This window comes from Archocentrus centrarchus, chromosome 11 (genome assembly GCF_007364275.1).
Source record: "Archocentrus centrarchus isolate MPI-CPG fArcCen1 chromosome 11, fArcCen1, whole genome shotgun sequence".
Lineage (NCBI taxonomy): Eukaryota > Metazoa > Chordata > Actinopteri > Cichliformes > Cichlidae > Archocentrus > Archocentrus centrarchus.
In genome coordinates, this window is record NC_044356.1 from 1549644 (window position 1) to 1571645 (window position 22002).

Below are 22002 nucleotides of genomic sequence, written 5' to 3' on the forward strand. Positions count from 1 at the left end.
TCTTCTCAGGGAGTCTGTCTGGGCGCTGCCGTCCATCAGTCTGCAGCGCTCTGACGCCCTCTGCTGGATGGAGGAACTCAATCTTCCTTTCTAGTGTTTAATTTCCTGTTCTTATTCTCCCTTCCTCCTTTCTGCCTTTTTGTTTTCTCTCCCTTCTCTTTTCCCCTTTGTCCTGCTTTTTTCTTAATCTTTTCTACCCCGTTCAGCCCTTTATCTTTTGTTCCAGTTCTCTGTTGCTGCCTCTCAGCAGTTTAACGTTTGTGTCCATCTTTCCTACAAACACGGAGACAGCATCTCATCAGCACAAAGTCCAAGAAACATTTACACATTTAGGATTTTATTCAATTTAAATAAAAAAGGACACACAACATATATTTTCATATTTACACCTTCAGTCGGCACAGACAGAGTGGGCTTCAAGGCAGGACGGTGGTTCTTAAAGTCTGAACTTTAAACTTAATGTTCCAATTAGCATTAGCAAAACTTAGTTAGAACCCACATTCAAAATTTAAACAAGCTTAAACAAACACAGAAAGTTTATCATTTATTAAAGATAAACAATAAACTTCAGTTCATTGATGAACAGAAATATTTTGACCAGGTCTCAGTGAATATTTCCCCAATATCTTTGGGTTTTAAAAAGCATAATGTAGCCAGAACCAAAAATAAAAAAAAATAAATAAATAAAAAGAAGTTTTATATTTTTTCTTGTTAAAAATGCAAATAAAAAAAATAAATAAAAAAAATTGGTATTTCAAAATGAAATGAAAATGTGCTCAGTGTGAAGAGAAGTTTCACATTGTACTGAGCCGAGGACTTATTTTGAAGTTGGGAAAATTTGATAAAACTTTCCCATAAACCTAATTTTTCTGCTAAAGTGATAAACCTTCATTAAAGGTTGTTTTTTTATTATTATAAAAACTTTTTAGGTTTAAACTAAACTTTTTCCTTTATGACCCACTGAGAAACGAATAATCGGACGATCTGAGCAGAACTCCAAGCAAAGACTCGGAGACAGCTTTCAGTGCTTTTTATCTTCAGGTTTTAGAAACCAGAATGTGAACAGGAAGTGCAGCGTCTCCTCCTCAGGGGATTTTCTGCCACTACCATCAATCTGAATCTTAAGAACCACGGACCAGCTGACAAATATTGCTTTTGTTGCACCACCTGCTGCATTTTAAAATCCAAACCATTATTAAAAGAGACAAAAACATACATTTAACATATTCACTGCATTTGTTTACATCAAAAGTAACATCAGTATAAAAAAATGGCGACATTAACACAGGATCACTGCAGGGGCTCTTTTCACAGGCAAGCTGTCACTGCAAGAAATGATGAAGGCAGAATTTATCACACTGAAGATGGAGACCAAAAAAAAAAAACAAACTCATATCTGAAGCTGTATGTCAAACAAACAAACAAAAACAAGCACACACGTTGGTTCAGCATTTCCTATAATGCTGAGCCAACTGACCCACAGGTAAGGTTTGGATTCTGGATTCTTGGATTTAAATTAAAGATATTTTGTACAAACTCATAAAAATGAGTCAACGCTGCAGCGAGGCCGACTTATTCTGTCCAACTCGGGCAGCTTTCAGCAGCTGGGTTCCTTTAAAGTGGCCTTTTCTGCTTTCTCTCAGTTCCTACCATCTCCTGTTCCAGTTCTGAAAGTCTGAGTGTCAGAGCAGCTCCGACACTGACTTTTTTTTTTCTTCTTATTGTGGCACCGCATTGGGGGGGGTCCTTAATATTAATATTGCCAACTCAGGCACAGAAGTCCCACACACCTGCTGTTCAGACTGTCTGCAAGAACCACCCAATCAAAAGAAAGCTTAAAGTGGGAGGAGCCAAAGCAGCTTGTTTCCAGCAGAGGATGAACTGCGGGTGCAGCCGGGTTTAGATAAAGGAGGATTATTTTGAACTGTGGATCATGCAAAGTGCTCTGTTAGAGTCCAAGAACTGAAACATGGAGCTGGAAATGAGCAGAGACTGTATGAAACAGACTGTATGAAGTCAATTCTTTACATTAATAAAGAAAATATGTATATACATCTCCATAAATATATTTGATCAGGAGATAATTCTGAGTTCAGACTACAAGCACAGAGCATGTCACACCGGATGGTCCAACAGATATAAAATTCAGAGAAAAATTTAGTTCTTTTTCTAATTTTTTTCTTTTTGTTGTGAAAAACAAACTAAAAAGTAAAAAGGTGAAATACAAACCAAAATATCTACACTCATATTTACAACTATTAAATAATCCCCATCAAAAAAAGATGCTGATGCATGAAGCAGGATCTCTGAGAGTTTCAGGAACACATTTAATCGCTGCACCACAAAAATCAATCCAAAAAAAAAAAAAGTACCAAACAAGCTGCTTTTGTTTCATTTTCAATGATTTTTTTGCCTTTTTGTTGGTGACATTTCGGTTTGTAGACACTACGTTTCCCTCAGTGCAGTCTCTGCACTCACGTCATCTAATCTGTTCCCACTTCATGCAGCAGCTAAGACACACTGCAGCTACCACAGGAAAAACAATTAAACATCTTAATTTTCTATTTAAAGTCCATTTTTTATGTGTATGTGGATCTTTCAGATAATTTTAAGTGTAGACGACACCAAATCTAAATTCAGATCTGACACCAACCTGACTTCCTGTTTGAAGAAGTGAAGCCCTCTAAAATGAAGCTGCTCAAAAAGTAGCTCAAATTACAAGAACGCTCCCAAATTAAAGAAAGTCGCAGCTCAACTTTTTCCTCTATAAACTATTTTTATGACTGAATTGTGAGATACATAAGCCAGAGTTTAATCTGTGCAGTGAGCCTCTGCCCCCTCCGTCAGTCACACAACACAAATATAACAACTCCACAGAGGGCGGGACTGAAAGCCTGCATTGGTCCTGCCGCGGCTGCAGCGGCTCAGATATTCACGGTAAAAAAAGAACCTGACGGATGAGACGTTTGTGTGGGAAAGCCGGAGGTTCACTGAGCAGCTTCCTCTCCACGCTGCATTCTCACTGTAAAACGATGAAACCAGCATGATTGTCAGTGCGCCGCGCTGTCACTCATTTTTACAAACACGTTTGTATTAATTAGGAAATTCGGAGCTCGAGTAGCTGAATTTTTCAGGGAGGCTTTCGTGAATTTTCACCTCTTGGGAAACGTCAGGAAGCTCGACTCCGGAGAGGAGCTTCCTGTTTGCTGGAGGAGGAACCGTTACCTGATGAAGGGATGATGAGATTACACTTGGTCTTTCTCCAACCTTCAACCTTCAGACTCCTTCTGATTGGCTGATTAAATATTCAGCTGTCCGTCGACGGGCAGGTAAAGGCTGCCTCTGAGAAGAGGAGGAGGAGGAGGGGTGCTGGTGGTGTTGGCGTCCTCGGAGTGACGTGTGGTTGCTAGGGTGATGATTGGAGCTGTGGGGGGAGGAGGGGGGAGGCGGGGGCGGGTCTCGGAGGGAGGGGGGGACAGCGGATGACTTTATGGGGACGATTCGAGTGTCCATGACCTCGCAGTCGACCTGCATCATCATCTCGTAGCCCTGAGAGGAGTTATAGAGACTCTCTGAGGAAGAGGAGGAGGGCGACAGCGGGAAAGCAATCGTTAAATGAATAATCATCACTGTCAGAAAAAGCTTTAATCAATAATGAGACCAACAGCAGCTTGAGCCATCCAAAGTCTTTAACTGATATGATTTAGCTTCTATTTGTGGTGCACAGTCACAACTTAATTAAAAAAGTATTTAAAATTAAAAAAAGAACTAAACTGTGTGATAAAGATATTTGGCTGTGTATGTATGGGAAACATAAGCATAGTAATGGGTTAAAATGTTCTCTCAGCAAAGAGGACTCCTGAGTGTCTCAGACTGTGTGCGTTTCTGATTGGATCAAATTGGCTGCAGTCTGCACGAGTTCGAAGGTCCAAACTCACCGTTCACAGACATCGCCGGCATCACCAGGGACATTTTGGGCCGGCTGGTTTTGTTGTGGGTGATGGCCGGAAGCAGCAGGTGGTCCTGCAGGAAGAAACTGTTTACTACCAGGTTTAAAAAGCACACAGCTGCGTGACGGTCGGCCGTTATGTTTGTGTTGTCATACCCGTCTGAAAGACACCACATAGAACGTGTCCTCTCTGCGGTCGATGGCGTCCAGGAAGTCGCTGTATGTGACCTCAGGACCAGGAAGCACCTGCAGCTGACTGCAGGACAAGGACAGGGGGAGGAAGAGGAACAAAGGTCAGTCATTATCAAGCTGAGGCTGAACGATAATGGATGACTAAATATTATGCATAATATATAGATTATATAAATTATATATTATAGAAATATATTATAAATATTATGCATAAATTATTATTTAGTCAGCAAGTGTTGTAATCTGTGGTCAAATCCCACAACGTGATCAGTTAAAGTGTGTGTGAAGAGATCAACCAAGCAGAAGGAAAAACAGCAGAGACAAAATTCAACAATTTATTTACATTTATAATTAAAATTGATTCATTTGTAACTTCTTAAAAATGTGTAATTTTAGCCAAAATATCAGAATTTTGTGCTTTGTCTGGTCTCACATTACAATAAACAAATATAACAGTTATTGAATTATTTAATGAGACCTCTGATGACATCAGTGCGATCTCTGACGCCGAGCGATTATAGAAATAATTCTTAGTTTTAAAAACAACAACACTGATTTCACCATTAAAAATATAACTAATCATTAAAAGTCTGTACCTGAATAAACATTTCATGTATTATTTTGGAGAAAAACATGGACTTTGTGAACAGTTTTGTAAAAATCAGCACAAATATTTCATAACTGAGTAACAGCAGGACAGAAAAAGATTTTGTGAATTAAGTTTCAAACCTTTTTAAATCTTTAAAAATTTGTTTTTTGCATGATTCTGAAATTAAACATTATTAGTGGCAAAAGCTGCTTCTCTGATCATGCCACAGACACTGTGTGGTTTGACAAATTGTTGACAAAATTTTTTAAACCTTTGAGTCTGACTGATGTGCACACGATTCGTTTTCAGTTTAAGGTCACTGACAGGAAATGGATGAAAGCCACTGGCGGTGTGTGTTCAGCAGTGAAGGGTGTGTTTGCGGTACCTTTCTATGGAGCGGTGGGCCTGGATTGGCAAATATCTGGAGAAGTTTGTCTTCCTCTGCTGAGCTTTGTGCTTCAAAATGAGACAAGAGCAAAGTTATAAAAACCAACCGAATTCCAGCTGAAATGAAATAAAAGCCTTTTCCTTGTTTCTTATGTATCGCTGCTCTAAGATCCTGCAGTTTAAAGCCCTCCACATCTGAAACTACACGTACAAAACCAGTGCTTCTCTCAGTCAGGCTTTGCAGATAAAGAGGACTCCTCACCTGGGCGATCTTGGCCTTCTTGGCGATCTTCGGTTTTCCTCCAGACTTCTTCCGATTGATCTGATGTCGATGGACCCATCCCCTCAGCTCGTCTGCCAGCCTATAAATACACAAAATGCAGTGACACAAAGACACAAGCAGATAAGCTTAGTTAATGCAGGCCACAGAGTGAGTTTGGTTGGATATCACAAAGAAAGAAAATGAACATTTTTGCCCGTTCTGCTCAGCCCTCTGCACACGGTTCCTTTGATGCTTGCAGTTCTTTCTACAGTTGTTTCTACGTATTAGAAATGGATCATTTTTATATCATTTGTGCTCTTCATATTAGCTCATGAGCAGCATCTTCTTCAGTTTAATCCAGTCAGTTATTGAGGCACTTAAAGGCATCCTTGTCTAAATATACATGAAAATAGCTGCATGCAGTGCAGGTTTCTTGTTTTACTTGCTAACATGTTTCACTGTGTGTGTGTGTGTGTGTGTGTGTGTGTGTGCGCGCTGCTTTCCTGCCGTGTCAAAGCCCTTTCTAACAACAAAAGTCTGACTGACCTGAGAGACTCGGAGCGGTTGAACTGGCGGCAGTCCGAGGAGGTGAAGTAACGGTCGATGTCCTGCAGAACCAGGTCCTTCACATCACTGAACACGTCACTCAGGTTTCTGCACACAACACAAACGCACACATTGGGATGGTGGCGATTTGGACACAATAACACACATGCAGCGACACATCAGCAGAAAAACTGCCTCTTCCACATGGCAGGTGGTGCGTGCAGAGCTGCAGAACAGGTTCTATTAAACGTGTGTCTGCATTCAGCTGATAACTGTGGTGAGCGTGTCAGTGTGCAGCTTTGAGAACATGCGGTTTGATAACTGCTAACACACGTCTGACTTGTTTCTCAGTCAGTGTGTGTTGGAGCTGCCGCGGCTCAGGCGGCAGAGCAGGCCGGGCGTTTGAACCCCGACCTCTCCAGAAACGTCATGGTGAAGTAAAGTACTTCACATGGCAGCTCCACTTCTGATGTGTGAGTGATGAAGATAATCAAAGCACTGTAAAAAGCACCATTAGACCAGTTAAGAGCTGCTTTCTCGCCAGTTGGTCAAAGTGAGATCACAGATCTTCTACATGTTTGTTGGCTTCATTCCACAGTTTTCATACTCAGCAGGAAAGAATAAAATGGACACGTCTAACTCATCATCAAACCTTACAGTCAAGCTTTATGCTGCCTACCCTCAGAGCTTTTCCTGGTCCAAACCCCTCTGAGATCTGCACCTTCAGTGTTTTCTGGTATGAGGTCATTTTCCTCTCACCTGAACTGATATGACTCTGGGGCATCTCTCTCCTCTGCTCTCTTCCATTGCTCGTCACCTCCGTCCTCCTCCGTCTCGGTCTTGTCCACCACTTTGCTGGTAGATGGAGCCGCCTGCTGTTGTTGCTGTTCGATCTCCAGCAGCCGTCGTCCTATATACGACATCGTGTCTTCCTGCAGACCAGTTGACAGCTTCCTGTCTGTGATGCTGCACAGACGAAGTCAGAGATGAGTGAGCTTTAACATGAAGCAGCTCTGACATCTGTGGTGACATATTTTCATGAGTCAAACGGATACCTGACGGGTCCAAAGCTGAAGGTCATGAAGAGCAGAATGACCATGACGCACACGGCTCTCTTGTTACTCACTGACTCGCTGCCCTGAAACGATACAAACACCAGAAAAATGGATTTTAGAAAAGCTCTTTGTGCACAGCACTGAAATGAAGTGAGCACGCCTGCTGGAGTTTCCGTGCAACAAACGTTGTACTTCACTGATTTTCATCAGCAGTCTATTAACCGTTTCATCTTCCTCTCGCTTCAGTTCACGCTTTTCTCTGAGTTACTTCCTGTTATTGCTCTGGTTTTTGTTAATTCCTCAGCAGCAGCGGCTGTGCTGTAGTCAGAACATTCAGTACCATCATGCAGAGAAATCAGCAGACGGGGGGGGGTCATAACAATTTAATGAGGTTTATCTCCACATAAATGCAGTTTACACTGCATCTCTCTATAAATGCATCAACACTGTTATCTACCTCCATTTGTTCTTTTTAAACTTTTCATCTTTTCATTATAACGATGATTATCAGTCAGCATTGACCCTGATAAATAAAAACACTTCTGAGCTACACAGAACATTTTTCACTGAGCTAAACAGAAAAGCAGCAGCAGGTTCTGCAACATTTCACTGAACGCCACCTTTCCCCCACAGCAGAGACTGCCGCTCACATGCTGCTGTCACTCAACAGAGTTGAAGACAAAGAGCTGAGAACGAAAACACGAACAACTAGAACGTCCAACTCAGGATCGCAGAACTTCACTAACTGGTCAGGCTGCACTTCACAGCCATCCTCTTCCTGAGGTTGAGTGTTTATTAATGGCCAGAAAAGTATTGATGCAGAACATTCTGAGAACATTTTTAAATCTGCTTTTAACTTACATATTTTACACTTCATGTCTTTTGTAAACCTTTTATTAATGTGGTATATTGTGGTTGTTATTGTGTCTCACCTCCTTCCCTGCCAGCCTCTCCCTGAGCGACTGGTTCTCCTTGCGAAGCCGTTCAATCTCCTGCTGGGCCTCCCTCAGCTGAGCCTCCAGGTTCTGCAAGTACTCCTTCTTCTTCTTCCTCGACTGGCAGGCCGACTCTCGGTTCTTTATCATCCTCTGCTGCCGCTTCAGCACCTTCATCTGAGGAAACGGAGGAATGAGGAGGAGGAGGAGGGATTGTTACATAATTCTGAACAGTACAAAAATGTCAAGAGAAGCAGTGAGGAGGTCAGTGAAGAGAAAGAAAGAAACGGAAATGAGAGGAGGTGGATGTTAAAATGAGAGGGATGAGAACAGCAGGTGTGTGATATAATCCAGCGGCCTGAGGCTGACTGAGGCCACAGAGATGAGTGGATGCAGTAAGTGTCACGTTCACAGCCTCCTTTTTTTAGTCTTCATGCATTTACAATCTGGATACATTTGTGGAGTAAATAAAAGCATTTACAGTCTCAGAGCTCTGACTGTAGCATTTAACATGTTTGTGAGTCACTGCAGCGTGCTCTACTCACATCGATGTCGCTCGAGTTGTTGCCAGGTAATGCTGTGGTCGCCGGGACGATGGGTTTGCTAGCGGGTGGGGCCGTGGGGCTGGAGCAGTGCTGGGGGATGCTGGGAGAGACGGGCTCCATTTTGACGATGGCCGGCGTCGAGCCGAGACAGACGGACGGAGAGAGGACGACTGGAGGAGAAAGACGGTCGGTTTGAATCTGCTGCATCCTCAGTGTGATTTAATACAAACGTCCCACCATCATCACGATCGACAGAAGAATTTAAAATGTTCTTATAGCAGAACATAAACACAGGGTGCCACTGTAACCAAGCACCAACTTCAGGCACTTTACTTAAACATTTTGTTTTTGATATAACTCAATCATCTAACCTTTAAATAAAAAATAAGAAAAGCAAAACACACAAAAAGACTAACTGTGACATTTTGTTCTCATTCAAACTGCCCAACAACAAATACAAGCAGACCTGAGACAGTCCCAGAGTTGAGGACTTGCTGCTTTTACTTTTCTCTTTATTCTGTTTCTATTCCATTTTATTACTTATTTTTAAGAATTTTATGGTTTGGCCTGCTGAAGCGCTGTGAGCTCTTCTGACATCCATCATTACTGTATTAATAATCATTCCCAGACCAGCGGCCAGGCTGGAAGATGATCCGATGAGAGCAAAGTACATGGAGCCAATCTCCGTACCCAAGGTCATTAAACCAATGAGGGAAAAGCTGCACAATAACAGAAACAATATATAATATGAATATAAAATAAACATACATAAATAAGAAAATTTCATGGGAAAGGAAATAAACAGAAAGATTAATACAAAATAGTAGTAATAAGAAGAAAGTAAGCCTGAATTTCAACAGGATTTTGCTCTCTTACCAGGTCTGGTCTGCTCCATGGAGGGGACGCCCTGCAGTATGAGGGTCTTGGCTGGTGTGGTGGCCTGGGGGACCGGGAGTGTGGCAACACACACGGGTCTGGGCTGGATGGGAGGTTTGGTGCTCAGAATGGTGTTGGCCTTTAATGTGGCTGAGCTCGGCAAGACTGAAGGAGACACAACAAGTGTTAAAGTGACTTTATTAAGAGAGACGGCAGAGCGTGTTCGAGTCAGACTCAAACCTCACGGCTCTTTGGTGAAATACTAATGAAAACTCTGCTCATAGAAACCATTAGTGAAACCTGACGCAAAGGTTCAGCATGCAAACTAGGCGGGCACTCCATCAGGAGCAGTCAGCTTATTTGAGAGTAAACAAATAGGATTTTTGCTTGCATCATTTGCATGCTCACAAAGAGAAACAACAGTTTGGAGGAGCTGCAGTACTTCGTTCAACAACAGCAACAAATGTAGAATATCCTTTCAACTGTTTTAATGACAAACATGTTTGCTTTTTCAGTCAGCTAAATAAAAAAAATATAATTCTCAAAGGGCAAAGGAATGAACATGTTTTTTTATTTAAAGACTAATCAAAGAGCCACAGAACCACACACTGAAATCTGCTTCTAGATCAGCGTCTGAATGAGAAGCAGATTCATTCAACTGTTTATTGGGATCTGCATTCAGGTTTGTCCTCACTGTCAGTGTTATCTGAGGTCACTGATTCTATGAAGAAACACATTTAAATTCCTCCACAGTCCACTGAGGAATACACCAACAGCAGCACAGCAGATGAGCCAGAAACATGCAGGCAGCATTTCTACAAAGATAAGCTAAGGTGATAATATCAGGAGCTGTGTGTGCTGGGGATCAGAAAACCAGAAGGAAAGAGTCATTTCCAGCAGTTATAATCTAAATCTCCCTCTAGCTGTTCATCAAGGAGACAAAACTGAGCTGTGAGCCAGCCTGGGTACCTGTGGTGATCTAACAATGACTCTAACACTGCAGCTGCTGTGATCTAACTCTCCTTCTGTTGCCTTATAACCAGGTTCAGGTTGCAGCAGGTGAGAAAATTTATCTCTGATGGGACTTTTGCATTAACTCCTCTATTCTGCTTGGGCTCTGCCACAAAGTCTGTGTACAGAATACCTCCGCAGGTGAGTGATGTAACGCACTGGTAAACTGAGAACTTCCCCTTCAGGGACAGCCCACACAACACACACAACGCTCCCACCGATGCGCCATTGTTATCTCACGAGGGCAGAACTCAGATAAAAGCTACTTTCTGCTGCTTCACGAGGGGTCGGGTATCTCTGCATGTTTAGATTTGGCAGATTTTTATGCCAGAGGCCCTGAACCCCAAAGGATCTCTCTCTCCTCTTGGGATCAAACCAGGGATCCTCTGCTTGTTAGACAGAAGTCAGATACCTGAACTATTTCATCTCTAATACAAAAGGACTGGCGCTGTGTTCTTGTGCAGCTCTGCCTCAGATTTAGGCTCGCCGACTCCGTCCACAACTCCTTCACACTTGGCTAAAAACTGCAGCTCAGTGCCAACATTAACCAGGACAGGAAGATCCTGTTTTTAGATTGGCATGTGCAGCAGCCAAGCAGGAACAAAGGAAATCAAAATAAAAGCTGCAGTACCCGTCCGTGTATTTGCTCTGTGTTTGAGTCTGTGGGCAGCAGAGAGTGAACATTACAAGCTGCCTACATGGAGACAAAGGAGAACATGGGCTTCCCTCTAAAAACCTGTAAGGTCTTCACCTTAGCACATAAAGAGCTTGAGATTGATTATGATGATATGCTGCTAAAATTAAATGAGGGGAGTTAAATTAAAGTGTGTATCTGTGTTTTGGGCAGTTGTTCTAGCAAACCAAGAGTGCTCCAAGGAACACATGTCACCTGCTCAAAGGCCTGTCAGAAAGTATATTCATGTATATGAAAGTAAATGATTAACTGTTGAGCTTAGCAGTTAATATTTACAAAGTAAAAACATTTTTGTTCAATGGGTCCTGTGTAGAACCGTCTATATTTTATCCATTAAGTTTAGGGTAGGGTTATGGTTCTTGTGCTCTGCGGCTGCACTCTTCAGCACGGCTCTATCGTCCAAGTTTGAAGTCAGTATGTTGCACAGTTACTGAGATACTGAAAGTATGACAGGCAGATAATTTCCTGACATTAAAAAATTCACACACTCGCAACAGACCATTTCATTTTTGCAGCTCTATCAAGTTACTCTGAATAAAAATAACTTTTTATGTTCGTGCTGCAATCGTGCAAAAACAAAAACTTACATCATCCTGAGAGACCTGGCAACCCTTATCACAGGGTCTGTGTGAGTGATTGTGCACTCAGCAAACCCACTGATTTTACAGTCATAAAATACCCACAACATCTTGGACCTCGTTAAGCTCCAGCACTGAGTAATATACAAGTACACCTTTCATGACTGCTGGTTATTTTTTTACTGGCAAAAGGTTAAGAGTTAAAACCAGCAGCTTTTGAAAGCTCAGCAGTTTCTCTCAGGTTAATGAACCCTGAATGCTGCCAGAGCGAGTGAAGACACATCACTGTGTGTTTCAGCAGCAGCTGATCACAGCAGCTTCAGGATCAATACTTGGAGCTCATTGAACCTGGAATCATGAATCGGGAGCTTGAGTTGTTCAAATTTTCCATCATTTATTGAAAGCCCAGCTAAAGTTAGGCCTCAGCTCTTGGAATTGTTTTTAGCCACACTTGTTAATTTAGCTAATGGATCTAAACCTGGATCTAAACCTCCTGCTCAACGTCAGCAAAACGAAGGAACTGATCGTGGACTTCAGCAGGAAGCAGCAGAGGGACTACCATCCACTTGTCATCAGTGGTGCTGAGGTGGAAAGAGTGGACACTTTCAAATACCTGGGAGTGACCATCTCACAGGACCTGTCCTGGACTCATCACATAAACATCACTGTGAAGAAGGCCAGACAGCGTCTCTACCTCCTCAGGCGGCTGAGAGACTTCAAGCTCCCACTCAAGGTGCTCAGGAACTTTTACACCTGCACCATCGAGAGCATCATGCGTGGGAGCATCACCACCTGGATGGGAAACTGCACCAAGCAGGACTTCATGGCCCTAAAAAGGGTGGTTCGTTCAGCTGAACGGACCATCAGAACCACCCTCCCCAACCTGCAGGACATTTACACCAAGCAGTGCAGGCTGAGGGCCATGAAGATCCTAAAACAGCCCAGCCACCCCGGACACTCTCTCTTCTCCCTGCTCCCATCAGGCCGGCGTTACCGCTGCCTGAGGACTAAGACTGAAAGGTTGAAGAAGAGTTTTTACCCACAAGCCATCCGTCTGCTCAACTCTGAGCCCTAACTGGACCATTATTGCACAATGTAAATATTATAATTTATAAAAGTGTGTATAGTGTATAGTATATAGAGTATAGTGTATAGTGTGAATTACTTATTTTTATTTTTATTCTTCTTATTTATATGTGTGTGTATATATGGTTGCAGGTACAAAACACATTTCACTGTGCATTGTACTGTGTATAACTGTGCATGTGACAAATAAACACTATCTTAATCTTAATCTAAAGAGATGTGCTGATCTGACACAGATCTGACTCGGAAACAAAAAGCTATTCCTTCATTCTTTTTGCTTTGGACAAAATATTAACATTTCCTGACAAACGAAGAATGATTCCCAGCCTCTTCATCGCAGTGAGGAATACAGTTTGTGAACCCAACACTGGAATCGGAGGAGTGTTCACTTTCAGCAGATACCCAGACCTGACATATCCATATATCAGAACTGGAAAAACTGGATTGGTGTATCCCCATCCATGCACGTATCACCCTGCTCTCCCACTGGTCTCTTTCACTCAATGAGCAGATGAACTGCTGTACCTGCAGCCTGCGTCTGTAGCCCACTGATGACCGCTGGGATCGGTGCTGTCAGCGGCGTCTGGAGCTGCGTCTGTGTCACTGCAGGAATCTGGGTCTGTGGTGGGGGTACTGTTGTTGCTACAGTAACCTCCATGGATCCCAGCGGAGGCGACAGCACGTCTCCGTACATGTACGGAGGCGTCGGAGGATTTTCGCCTTTAACGGTGATCTGAGCAGGAGAGACAAAAAAATAAAAAACGGTGACATCCTGCAGTGATGAGATCCAAGTAATCCATTTAACCTCAATAATAACCTCTTTATTCATCACTTTTCTTCAATATACCAATTAACACAAATGGAAACAGTCATTAGAAACACACACCTGTGGATCAGGTGAAGATACCGAGCACTCAGACTCAAGCGAGGACGCGGGAGAGGGAGGCTCTGCTTTCACCTGAAACACTGATATCACACACACACACACACACACACACACACACACACACACACACACACACACACACACACACACATGTAAACCCCCAGAAAAGGTACAAAAGATGCTAAAATCTGATGTGAAGAAACCCGACAGGGACTTACGCATCTCCACCGGTAATGGCTGCGTTATTGTCATTTCATTTTTTAACACAGGAGCCTCTCCTTCAACACACATACAGAAAAACTGTTCATTTAAACCAAACAAACCAAACTACAAACTCCCAGAAAACGTAAATCTTTTTAAGAATGTTGCTGCTGCCTGAAGGAGAAAACGCCACGAAACCCCAGAACTGTGTTAGTGCAGTAATACTAAAGACATGAACTGCTGCTGATTATAATGAACTGAACAGAACAGGGAAAAAATAAGCCTTCAAATAACAAAGATGACATCAGCAGATTAGCTGTGTGCTGTAACGTGCTGAAAAAGTTTACGATGGTTTTGGTAACATGCCGAGCAGCTCAGGAAGTGGCAGCCCGGACGTCTGAGGCATGAAACCAAAATCATGACCGAGGCGGTTTAAGGTTCCTGGCGAGTGCTATGGTTGGCTGGCCGGCATGTACCTGTGAGAAGGTTGTCGTCAAGGTGTTGCCACGGTGATGTGGGGTTGTCAGGGTCGAGGGTGAGCACGAGGTCATTGTCAAACTGGTAGAGTGAGAGAGAGGATAAAAAAAAAAGAGGATTAGTTAGTAGATCGGTGTGTGTCTGTGTTCCACTCAGTCAAACAACACACTGACTATCCTCTCACCCATCGTCTGTTTCTGCTGAGATTTGGAAAACCCAATTCATGAATATAAACAGCTGGTTATGGAGCAGCTTTTTAAACCGGGCGGAGCTGTGATCTCCAGCTAAAGCAGACACTGGTGTAAATGAGGGCATGAATCTGCTGTGAAGCATCAGGAGTTAGTGATGTGGAAACCTGCTGGCACACAGAGCAGGTGTTAAAAATCAAATTCTCTTCATTACAGGTCAGTGTAGCATGCTAATTATTCCCTCTGTTATTTCAAGGTGTGATGGTTGCTTAAGCTTTGATCCCTTATTGAACTTCTCGGGTCACGTCCTGCACATCACGGACAAAAAACAAAACAAAAAATACCAGGAAACTTCCTGCTTAACCTGCACTTCAACCAGGAACCAGCTCTGCAATGCACACCATGTTACCAACCGTCACTGATGCAGTGTACCAGTGTTTGTTAAAGAAAAGTCATAACAAATATTTTTCAGTAAATTAAATCTTGACGACCACCCAAACCTCAGGAACAGCTTCATCACACAAAGCTCCTGCAACAGAGTCCAAAAATACAAACATGGAGCTGAAAATGAGCAGAATCTTAAAGGGATCTTTTCTGCTCGGACTTGTCTTCGTAAATATGCTGTTAGGATGGGGGTGCAGATATTAAGAGAAGCTCCACATTAGAACAGCATGAAATCAGCACATATTTGGGGACTCACCATCTCCAAATCTGATAAGATTACACAATTAGGTGTTTAGGTGGCAGGAAAAGAAAATTTTATGCTTCATTTTCAGATGAACTCCTTCAGTCCTGAGTGGGTGACGCCCACTATTGGGAGGCCTGAGCACTAAAGCACCTTCACCCCGATTATCTAGAATCTGACTGAGGATCCCATTGGCGTGACAACTGCAAATGATGGGCCACGTGGGTCATTTACGCAACGGATAAAAATAACTCAATAGCAGGACATTCATGTAGATCTGCAGCAGCACCAAAATCTGCCTGTACTTTCAAGTCTACTTAAACATTTAAATATACGTCAATAAGACCAATTTATTTTCCATCAAAATTGTAGGGGCATTCCCTCACAGGTTTGCTTCACAGAGCTGAGAAGTGTGTATCTAACAGAAGAAATTCTGCAAATATTCAGCAAACAGCCTCACTTGCACAAATGTCCCAATATCTGCTACTTTTCTTAAAACAGCAGCCTGTAAACCCAGAAATGTTTGTGAGCTTAACATCTTCACAGTTTTCATGACCTTGCACAAAAATGCAGAAATAAAAGTGTGAAAGTTTGAACTTCATGCATTTCCTCTAAATTAAATGATCACTTAATCTGAACAGGCCAAAAATGACTAATATTAGGCACAAACACTTAGGTGTCCGCAGTACATGATGTATTCCAGCCACTAAACACCACCTCCATCAAAATGAGATAATATTTACAGAATCCTTTCCACACGTACTACACGCCAATCAATCATGTCACGTCATAACCTGTTAAATACCCGTCCCAGACTAGTATGAATTATCAAAAGCCTCAAAACGCCACTTCCCATTGCCCGTAAAAGCCTCCGTGTCCCTAGAACCAATCAGAATGCAAGATCGCACCATGTGACTTCAAATATTTTCAGCACTGCGCTGCACTGAGGAGCCGGCTTTTGTTGGTGGTGATCAGATTGTAAACACAGCTGAAGGTGAGTCTAACCTTGTTTTGTGTAGAAAAAATGTTTGAGGATCAAGCTTGTCTAAAACTAAAGGAAGTAAAAGCTGTAACGAGATTTCCATCTGTGAACCTGCGGAAGGATCGTAACTGGCTGCCGAGCCTCGTCCTCGGCCTGCGCGGGGGCTCCCGTCTCCTTTGCAGTGAGGGTCTGTCACACTAATTGCAGCGATATATCAGTTCTGATAGCAAACCGGTAAAATTCTCAGCATGGCACAGCATTAAGGCAACAGGCTAGAACCCTGTTGTAATGTTAGAGAGATTCACGCAACATAGGTATCCATCATTCTGGCTAATCTCTATCACTGCAGTTTTCCATTCATAATTGCAACTTTCACTTGCATGGCATTCATAATGTCATTCCCGTCATTCAAGTAAAGGTTTATTTTCCTCCAAACAACTACTCCCGACTCCAAGCCAGACACCACAGGAATCTCCGAGCAGTCCTTTGTTCACTCAAAGCTGTTTTCACTACACAATATCACACAGGTAGTTTTAACATTGAAAGTGCTGATGATCCATAATTGGATTGATTTTAAATCTCACCCCCTCAGATTTTGATAAAATTTTGATCTTCTGAGAATATTTCAGCTTGACGACTTTTTGACCTTGGAATAGACATATTGGGCCAAATTACAATGTGATAATCTTTAATGAAAATGTTTTTCCCATATGTTCTATATAACATGTAAAAAAAAAAAAAACTGAGGGCAAAATTTACCATACCTGTTGCTAAAAATCAATGTCCCTGTATTTTCTACTTACAAAAAGCACTAGTTGTGTACACGAACATGCATGTGGTTTCAGATGCCACGCCCATTTTGCAAAACACAAAATCTCAGAAACTGTTGGTATGATTGATCTGAAATTTGAAAGTTAGCCTTTTCCTACCAAACACTTTCTATATACCAAATTTCTTCAAAATCTGAGGAGGTGAGGTTTAATCCATTGAGTCAAATGAGACCGAATGACCCAATCAGCTGTAAGTGTACACTGACTCTCGCCACAGATTGTGTGAAAGTGCTGAACGCCGGCTGTCTGTTTCACTGTGAGGTGAGCTGAGACTGTTTGCGTACCGATGTGTCATATTTCAAGCCTCGGCTGAAGTCTCCGTCCTCGCCCTCCTCCATGCTCTCACACTGGAACAGGCAGGCATCTGCATGAGGCATGAAGAGAGAAAACAAAAAACAATTTCAATCATGTCACACTTCATAATGCAAGACACACAAGTGTGTTAAGTCACGAGGCCCTCAAACTGACAAGGGTGTGAACTCTACTTTTCCCATCATGCCTCGCATGTTTTCACACCTCTGGACTTTGAAACATGAACACTTTTGAAAGCTTTTACTGAGTGCACATGCCCTCAGAGCAGAAAATTCTATAGTCAGCAAATCTTTGTTCTGCATATTTGAAAATGTTCAGTTTTTTATGAATCCCACAAATTAAAATAATCCAACTACTGTTATTTTTGTCCTAACAATCAAGAAACTTGCCTTGCAGCTATGCGTTTAGTCTGCAGCCCTTTTGAGAACATATTTTAAGTGGATCTATTAGAAGAGGAGGCGGGGCTTACAAGCACACAGCTCTGTTAGAGGCTGGGGTCAACCATCCAAAGTAATGGACAGTGCACAGGAGAGGAGAAGAAGAGTGCAGGCAGGGTGGAGTGGGTGGAGACAAGTGTAAGGGGTCATGTGTGACAGAAGGAGAGCAGCAAGAGTGAAAGGGAAGGTTTACAGGATGGTAGTGAGACCTGCTACGATGGATGGTTTGGAGACGGTGGCACTGATACAAAGACCAGAGGCCAGGAGGAGGAGGCAGAGCTGAAGATGCTCAGATCTTCACTTGGAGTGAGCAGGATGGACAGAATTAGAAATGAGTCCATCAGAGGGACAGCTCAGGGTTGGAGAGGAGAGGCTGAGATGGTATGCTGCTTTTCTCTGTCATGTTAAAATATTTTAAATCTGACTTGTAAGATGTGCAACACCTTGAGCTCATAGCTCGTGAAATACTGGGTTACATCTTGTTGAATTCAGTTCATCCACTCACAGAGCAGTAAACCTCAGAGCAGCAGCAGGTCAGCTGATCACAGCCTGCACACCAAGAAAATTTACTGACGCTCACAACAGAAAGCTGTCTACAATGTAAGCAACAGAAAATAGTTTTTAAAATTCCCTTTCACAGCTTGTGTCCTACATAACAGATTCAAGCTGAGTACATTCATTAGGATTAAAATTTAGACTGGAACAACAGTTGTATTCTCATGTAATATTTTGTTATTACAGTAAAAATCGCCTGCCGGATTCAAATGGTCCACGGAATTTTATCCAACTTGTAAAAAACAAAAACAAAACAAAGAAGTTTGGGGTCTAATATCGAATTTCACTGCAATGGCTTTCTGCTTCATGCAGCCCAACCCTAACCCTTCATTCTGCTTTGACCACATTTTTCATTCGAGGTAAGTGAAAATCCGACTTGTATGATCCGATTGAGATGATGAATTTTATTGGAATTAATGTTAGGAAAACTCAGGACCTACAGAAGCCATCCGACTAGAGCGAAAATCTGATTTGTGCGACTTCGACTTACATGATGATTACTGTATAATATTATAGCAGGTTCAGTTAGCTTTCCAAAACAACAAAAAGTGCTGGTAGAAATGCCCTCCAATGAGCTACTTTTACTTTCTTACTTTGAGTACACTTCAAAGCCTGTACTTTTTCACTTTTAAGTAAAGAAGTTGAATCAGTACTTCAGCTTTTACCGGAGTATTTTTTTTTTTTTTTTAAAAACATAGTTATTTGTACTTCTATTTAAGTAAAGCATGCCTGTACTTTTGCCTTCTCTGATAGTTGTTTATTTGGATGTTTGCCCTCGGTGGGCAAACTACAAAACATCAACACTCACAGCATGGCTGAATGGCGTTTCTTTTTTAATTTTCCTTTGTCCTCTGAAATAGATGCAGATTCCCACTAATTTGCCAACAGATGATATTTGCCTGCTGATAAATCAGTCAGGTTCTCCCAGTGACCAAACTACCAGTGAAGTGTGTGTAAAGACAACAGGACAGCAGAGATTTCCTTACAGCTACCAGCAAGATAACAACTTGTTACACTTCAGTGTTAAGCACGTCTCTCTGTTTTACTGTATTTGCAGTTCCTGCTGACCCAGTTCTCTCAGGGATCATTGGTTTCATCTAATCATGCCTGCCTGCATTTACTGCAGGAGACCAACTTTTATCGCATAGATGCAGTAAAATAAGTTGTAAACCTCAGACGTGTCACAGTGACGCTCAAATAAAACCTGAAAACTTGTGTTTTTAACCTGAACGCTGAGACGGCTTCGTCCACTTTATAATTACCCTATAAAATAAAACTGTTAAAGATAAATGACAGCAGCAGACACCACAACACAGATCCAGTAGAGCGCCTCCATCCACCCACCACCTACATCCACCCACCCCCATATTCTCAGTGTTGTTCAAAGCACACAGTGAATTAAAGTGAAGACTAATCAGACCTATGAGGTTATTTCCTACAGATATCGCGATACTGTCCTGTGGGTCTCTGCTCGCCTTTGGACCTGAAACCTGTGAGCTGCGCCGCTAAAATGCGGAGAAAGCGCAGAGGGCATGTGTGCGGCTGAATCACGTTTCCACCCAACGTGTTAAAGATGCACCGGCACGTCCGGGTGTGAAGGAGGAAGCGCACAAAAACGCTTTTTGTCCCTAAATACGGACAGCCGTGAGACACTCCTAAATGCTGAAAATGCTGCCTCACCCCAGTCCTCGCTCGTGAGGAGGTTATCAGCGAAGAAGCGGCTGTCCAGGTCCGACAGCAGGTCCGTACTCATCGCCAGGGAGGCGCTGCGGGCGGGCACTAACAGCAAGCTAAGCAAACACAGAAAAGACCGTCTCCAGCGTCGGCATCAAGGTAGCTGCGCTGCGTAAGGCTCGGATATCATTTACAGGTCAAACTAATGAAATCTTTTCTCGGTGTGGTTCTCCGTATTTATATCCAGCGTCTGTTTCCGCTCGACAAACAGAACCTTCCCGTTTGCTTCGCTATGACAGGACAAGGAAACGCTTTTTGGGACGAGTTACCGCCCACGTCTGAAAGAGAAGCCAATCACAGGAAAGAAATTTGTCATTGACTTAATATTGAACCAATTACTAGATTCAGAAACTGCGATTGGGTCGTTTGGGAACCAATCGCTGAGGGGGACCAGGGAGAAAGGGTTTTAAAGGTGATTTGGTCCAATCGAATGGTCGTATTTTGATTGACAGGGACAGAAAGCCAATGAACACTAGGAATGTTAGGGCTCGACAAGCAAGCGTAGCCAGTCATGATTTATAGGCAGAAAACCCGTTGTAGTGAAGTCACGTTGATTCAGTTGTCGGTGTTGAAGTGTGTCCGGTTTGCAGGCGAGCTAAAGAGAAGCAGCTATGCACACCTGAACAAACCGACCCCGGATCATACTAAATGCCGTTCCGGCGGAGCTGGGGTGGCGCTCTCGCTTTTATTTTGGGATGAAGAGCGGAAGTCATTACATAAGAATGAAGCGTGAGTGAGGGCAAACCGAAAGCAGCATTGTACACCCCGCCTCACGAGGGCGCTGGTTTCTTTAAACAGGCAAAGGCCACCTGAGGATGCAGCAGGTGCTGTAGAGGGAATCTTTAAATACGTCGGTAATAGCAGCTGCTGCTTTTAGGTCCTGTTATACATTTTATGTTGAAGGTCGAGGACAGCGCCTTCTAGTGAGGCAGTGGCAGCTGCACAGATTTACATTGATGACAGGAAGGTCTGAGGACCACAAAGAACCACAGTGATACTGAAGATGGTGGCATTCTTAAACGTGTTATTATAAACTTTTACAACTGGAAAATAAAATATGTCTTTGCAGAAATATCCGGTGTCCTGGAATTTATTGCAGGAAAACTGCAGACAAACTAAGGAACCACAAAAATACAGTAAGCCGCACGTGACTGGTTAAGTTTAATGGTAGTATATGATCGTCTACACTGAGCGGGAGGGGAGGGTCACACTGGCAGTAAGTAAACAAACACCAGAGAGAGAGAGTAAATGCAGTAAATGTATAGAAGTGTACTCAGTCCTGGGGGGGTTTAGGGTTAGGAGATAGCTGGGAAAAGGCTATTCCTGAACCTGGTGGGTTTTGTCCAGAGGCTCCTGTTTGCGTCTTCCGGAGGGCAGGGGTTGAACAGTCCATTTGCTGGATGGGAGGAATCTTTTGTGATGTTAGTTGTTTTTCTGAGGCCCTGTTTACATGAGAACGTTTGCAGTGGAAACACTGTTGTTTTACCGTTTTCGTTTTCAAAAAAGTAACACGTTTGGACGGAAATGTTTCAAAAGCAATCTTTGTTTACACGGCAACACAAGACATTGAAAATGCTGTAGTTCCCATTGCCAGGCCACAAGTTGGCGGTGTGGATACAGAAGTCACAACCACGTGCACATGAGCTGGGACTTTATAATGTTTACAGATGCATAATTTAGTCATTCTGTCGCACCTTACCAAGAATACATTTTGTTTCTCTTCAGTTAAGTGCACCAAAAAATACTCAGTCTAAGAAATATCTTTAAAAATGCAGTCTGCTGCTGAGTCCAATGCCATTGTGTGACAGACAAAAGAGGCCCTGTAGGATGCATACACATGTTCACTTTAACCAACTCACTGGTCTCTTTTGAGTGTGCAGTGAAGGCCTGCGGTTTGAATGCACTTTCTGTTAAAAGTATCTAAGAATAACTCACACCAGAGACCTGCAAATATAACCACAGATTTCCTGTACTCAGCCTTACGTGTACTGAATCACTGAATCACCCTAA

At 42.7% G+C, this 22002-nt stretch overlaps 1 protein-coding gene across 2 annotated transcripts; it reads right to left on the reverse strand.

The window, feature by feature from the left end:
• Positions 1-320: 320 nt before the first annotated feature.
• On the reverse strand, positions 321-20243 carry atf6b (activating transcription factor 6 beta). Of its 2 annotated transcripts, XR_004020558.1 has the most exons (18): positions 19939-20243; positions 17239-17318; positions 14269-14350; positions 13810-13869; positions 13592-13671; positions 13231-13438; positions 9337-9501; positions 8461-8630; positions 7913-8092; positions 6981-7063; positions 6685-6891; positions 5926-6033; positions 5380-5479; positions 5116-5186; positions 4106-4205; positions 3939-4023; positions 3226-3572; positions 321-3022 (listed from the first exon to the last, which is right to left on the reverse strand). XR_004020558.1 is itself a non-coding variant. In XM_030740801.1 (17 exons), the coding sequence occupies exons 1-17, from the start codon at positions 20009-20011 to the stop codon at positions 3277-3279; spliced, it is 2148 nt and encodes a 715-aa protein (XP_030596661.1). In that variant the 5' UTR covers positions 20012-20243; the 3' UTR covers positions 321-3276. The 2 variants fall into 2 exon arrangements, 1 of the variants encoding a protein (XP_030596661.1); XM_030740801.1 differs by having other exon boundaries at positions 321-3572.
• Positions 20244-22002: the final 1759 nt, after the last annotated feature.

What these genes read in the sequence shown, in the direction of transcription:
- atf6b (XM_030740801.1), bottom strand. Translation starts at nt 20,011, where the DNA reads ATGAGTACGGACCTGCTGTCGGACCTGGACAGCCGCTTCTTCGCTGAT. An exon ending in TGACGACAACCTTCTCACAG is followed by an intron (nt 13,870 to 14,268) that starts GTACATGCCGGC and finishes TGTGTGTTGAAG; the next exon opens with GAGAGGCTCCTGTGTTAAAA. An exon ending in GCCATTACCGGTGGAGATGC is followed by an intron (nt 13,672 to 13,809) that starts GTAAGTCCCTGT and finishes GTGTGATATCAG; the next exon opens with TGTTTCAGGTGAAAGCAGAG.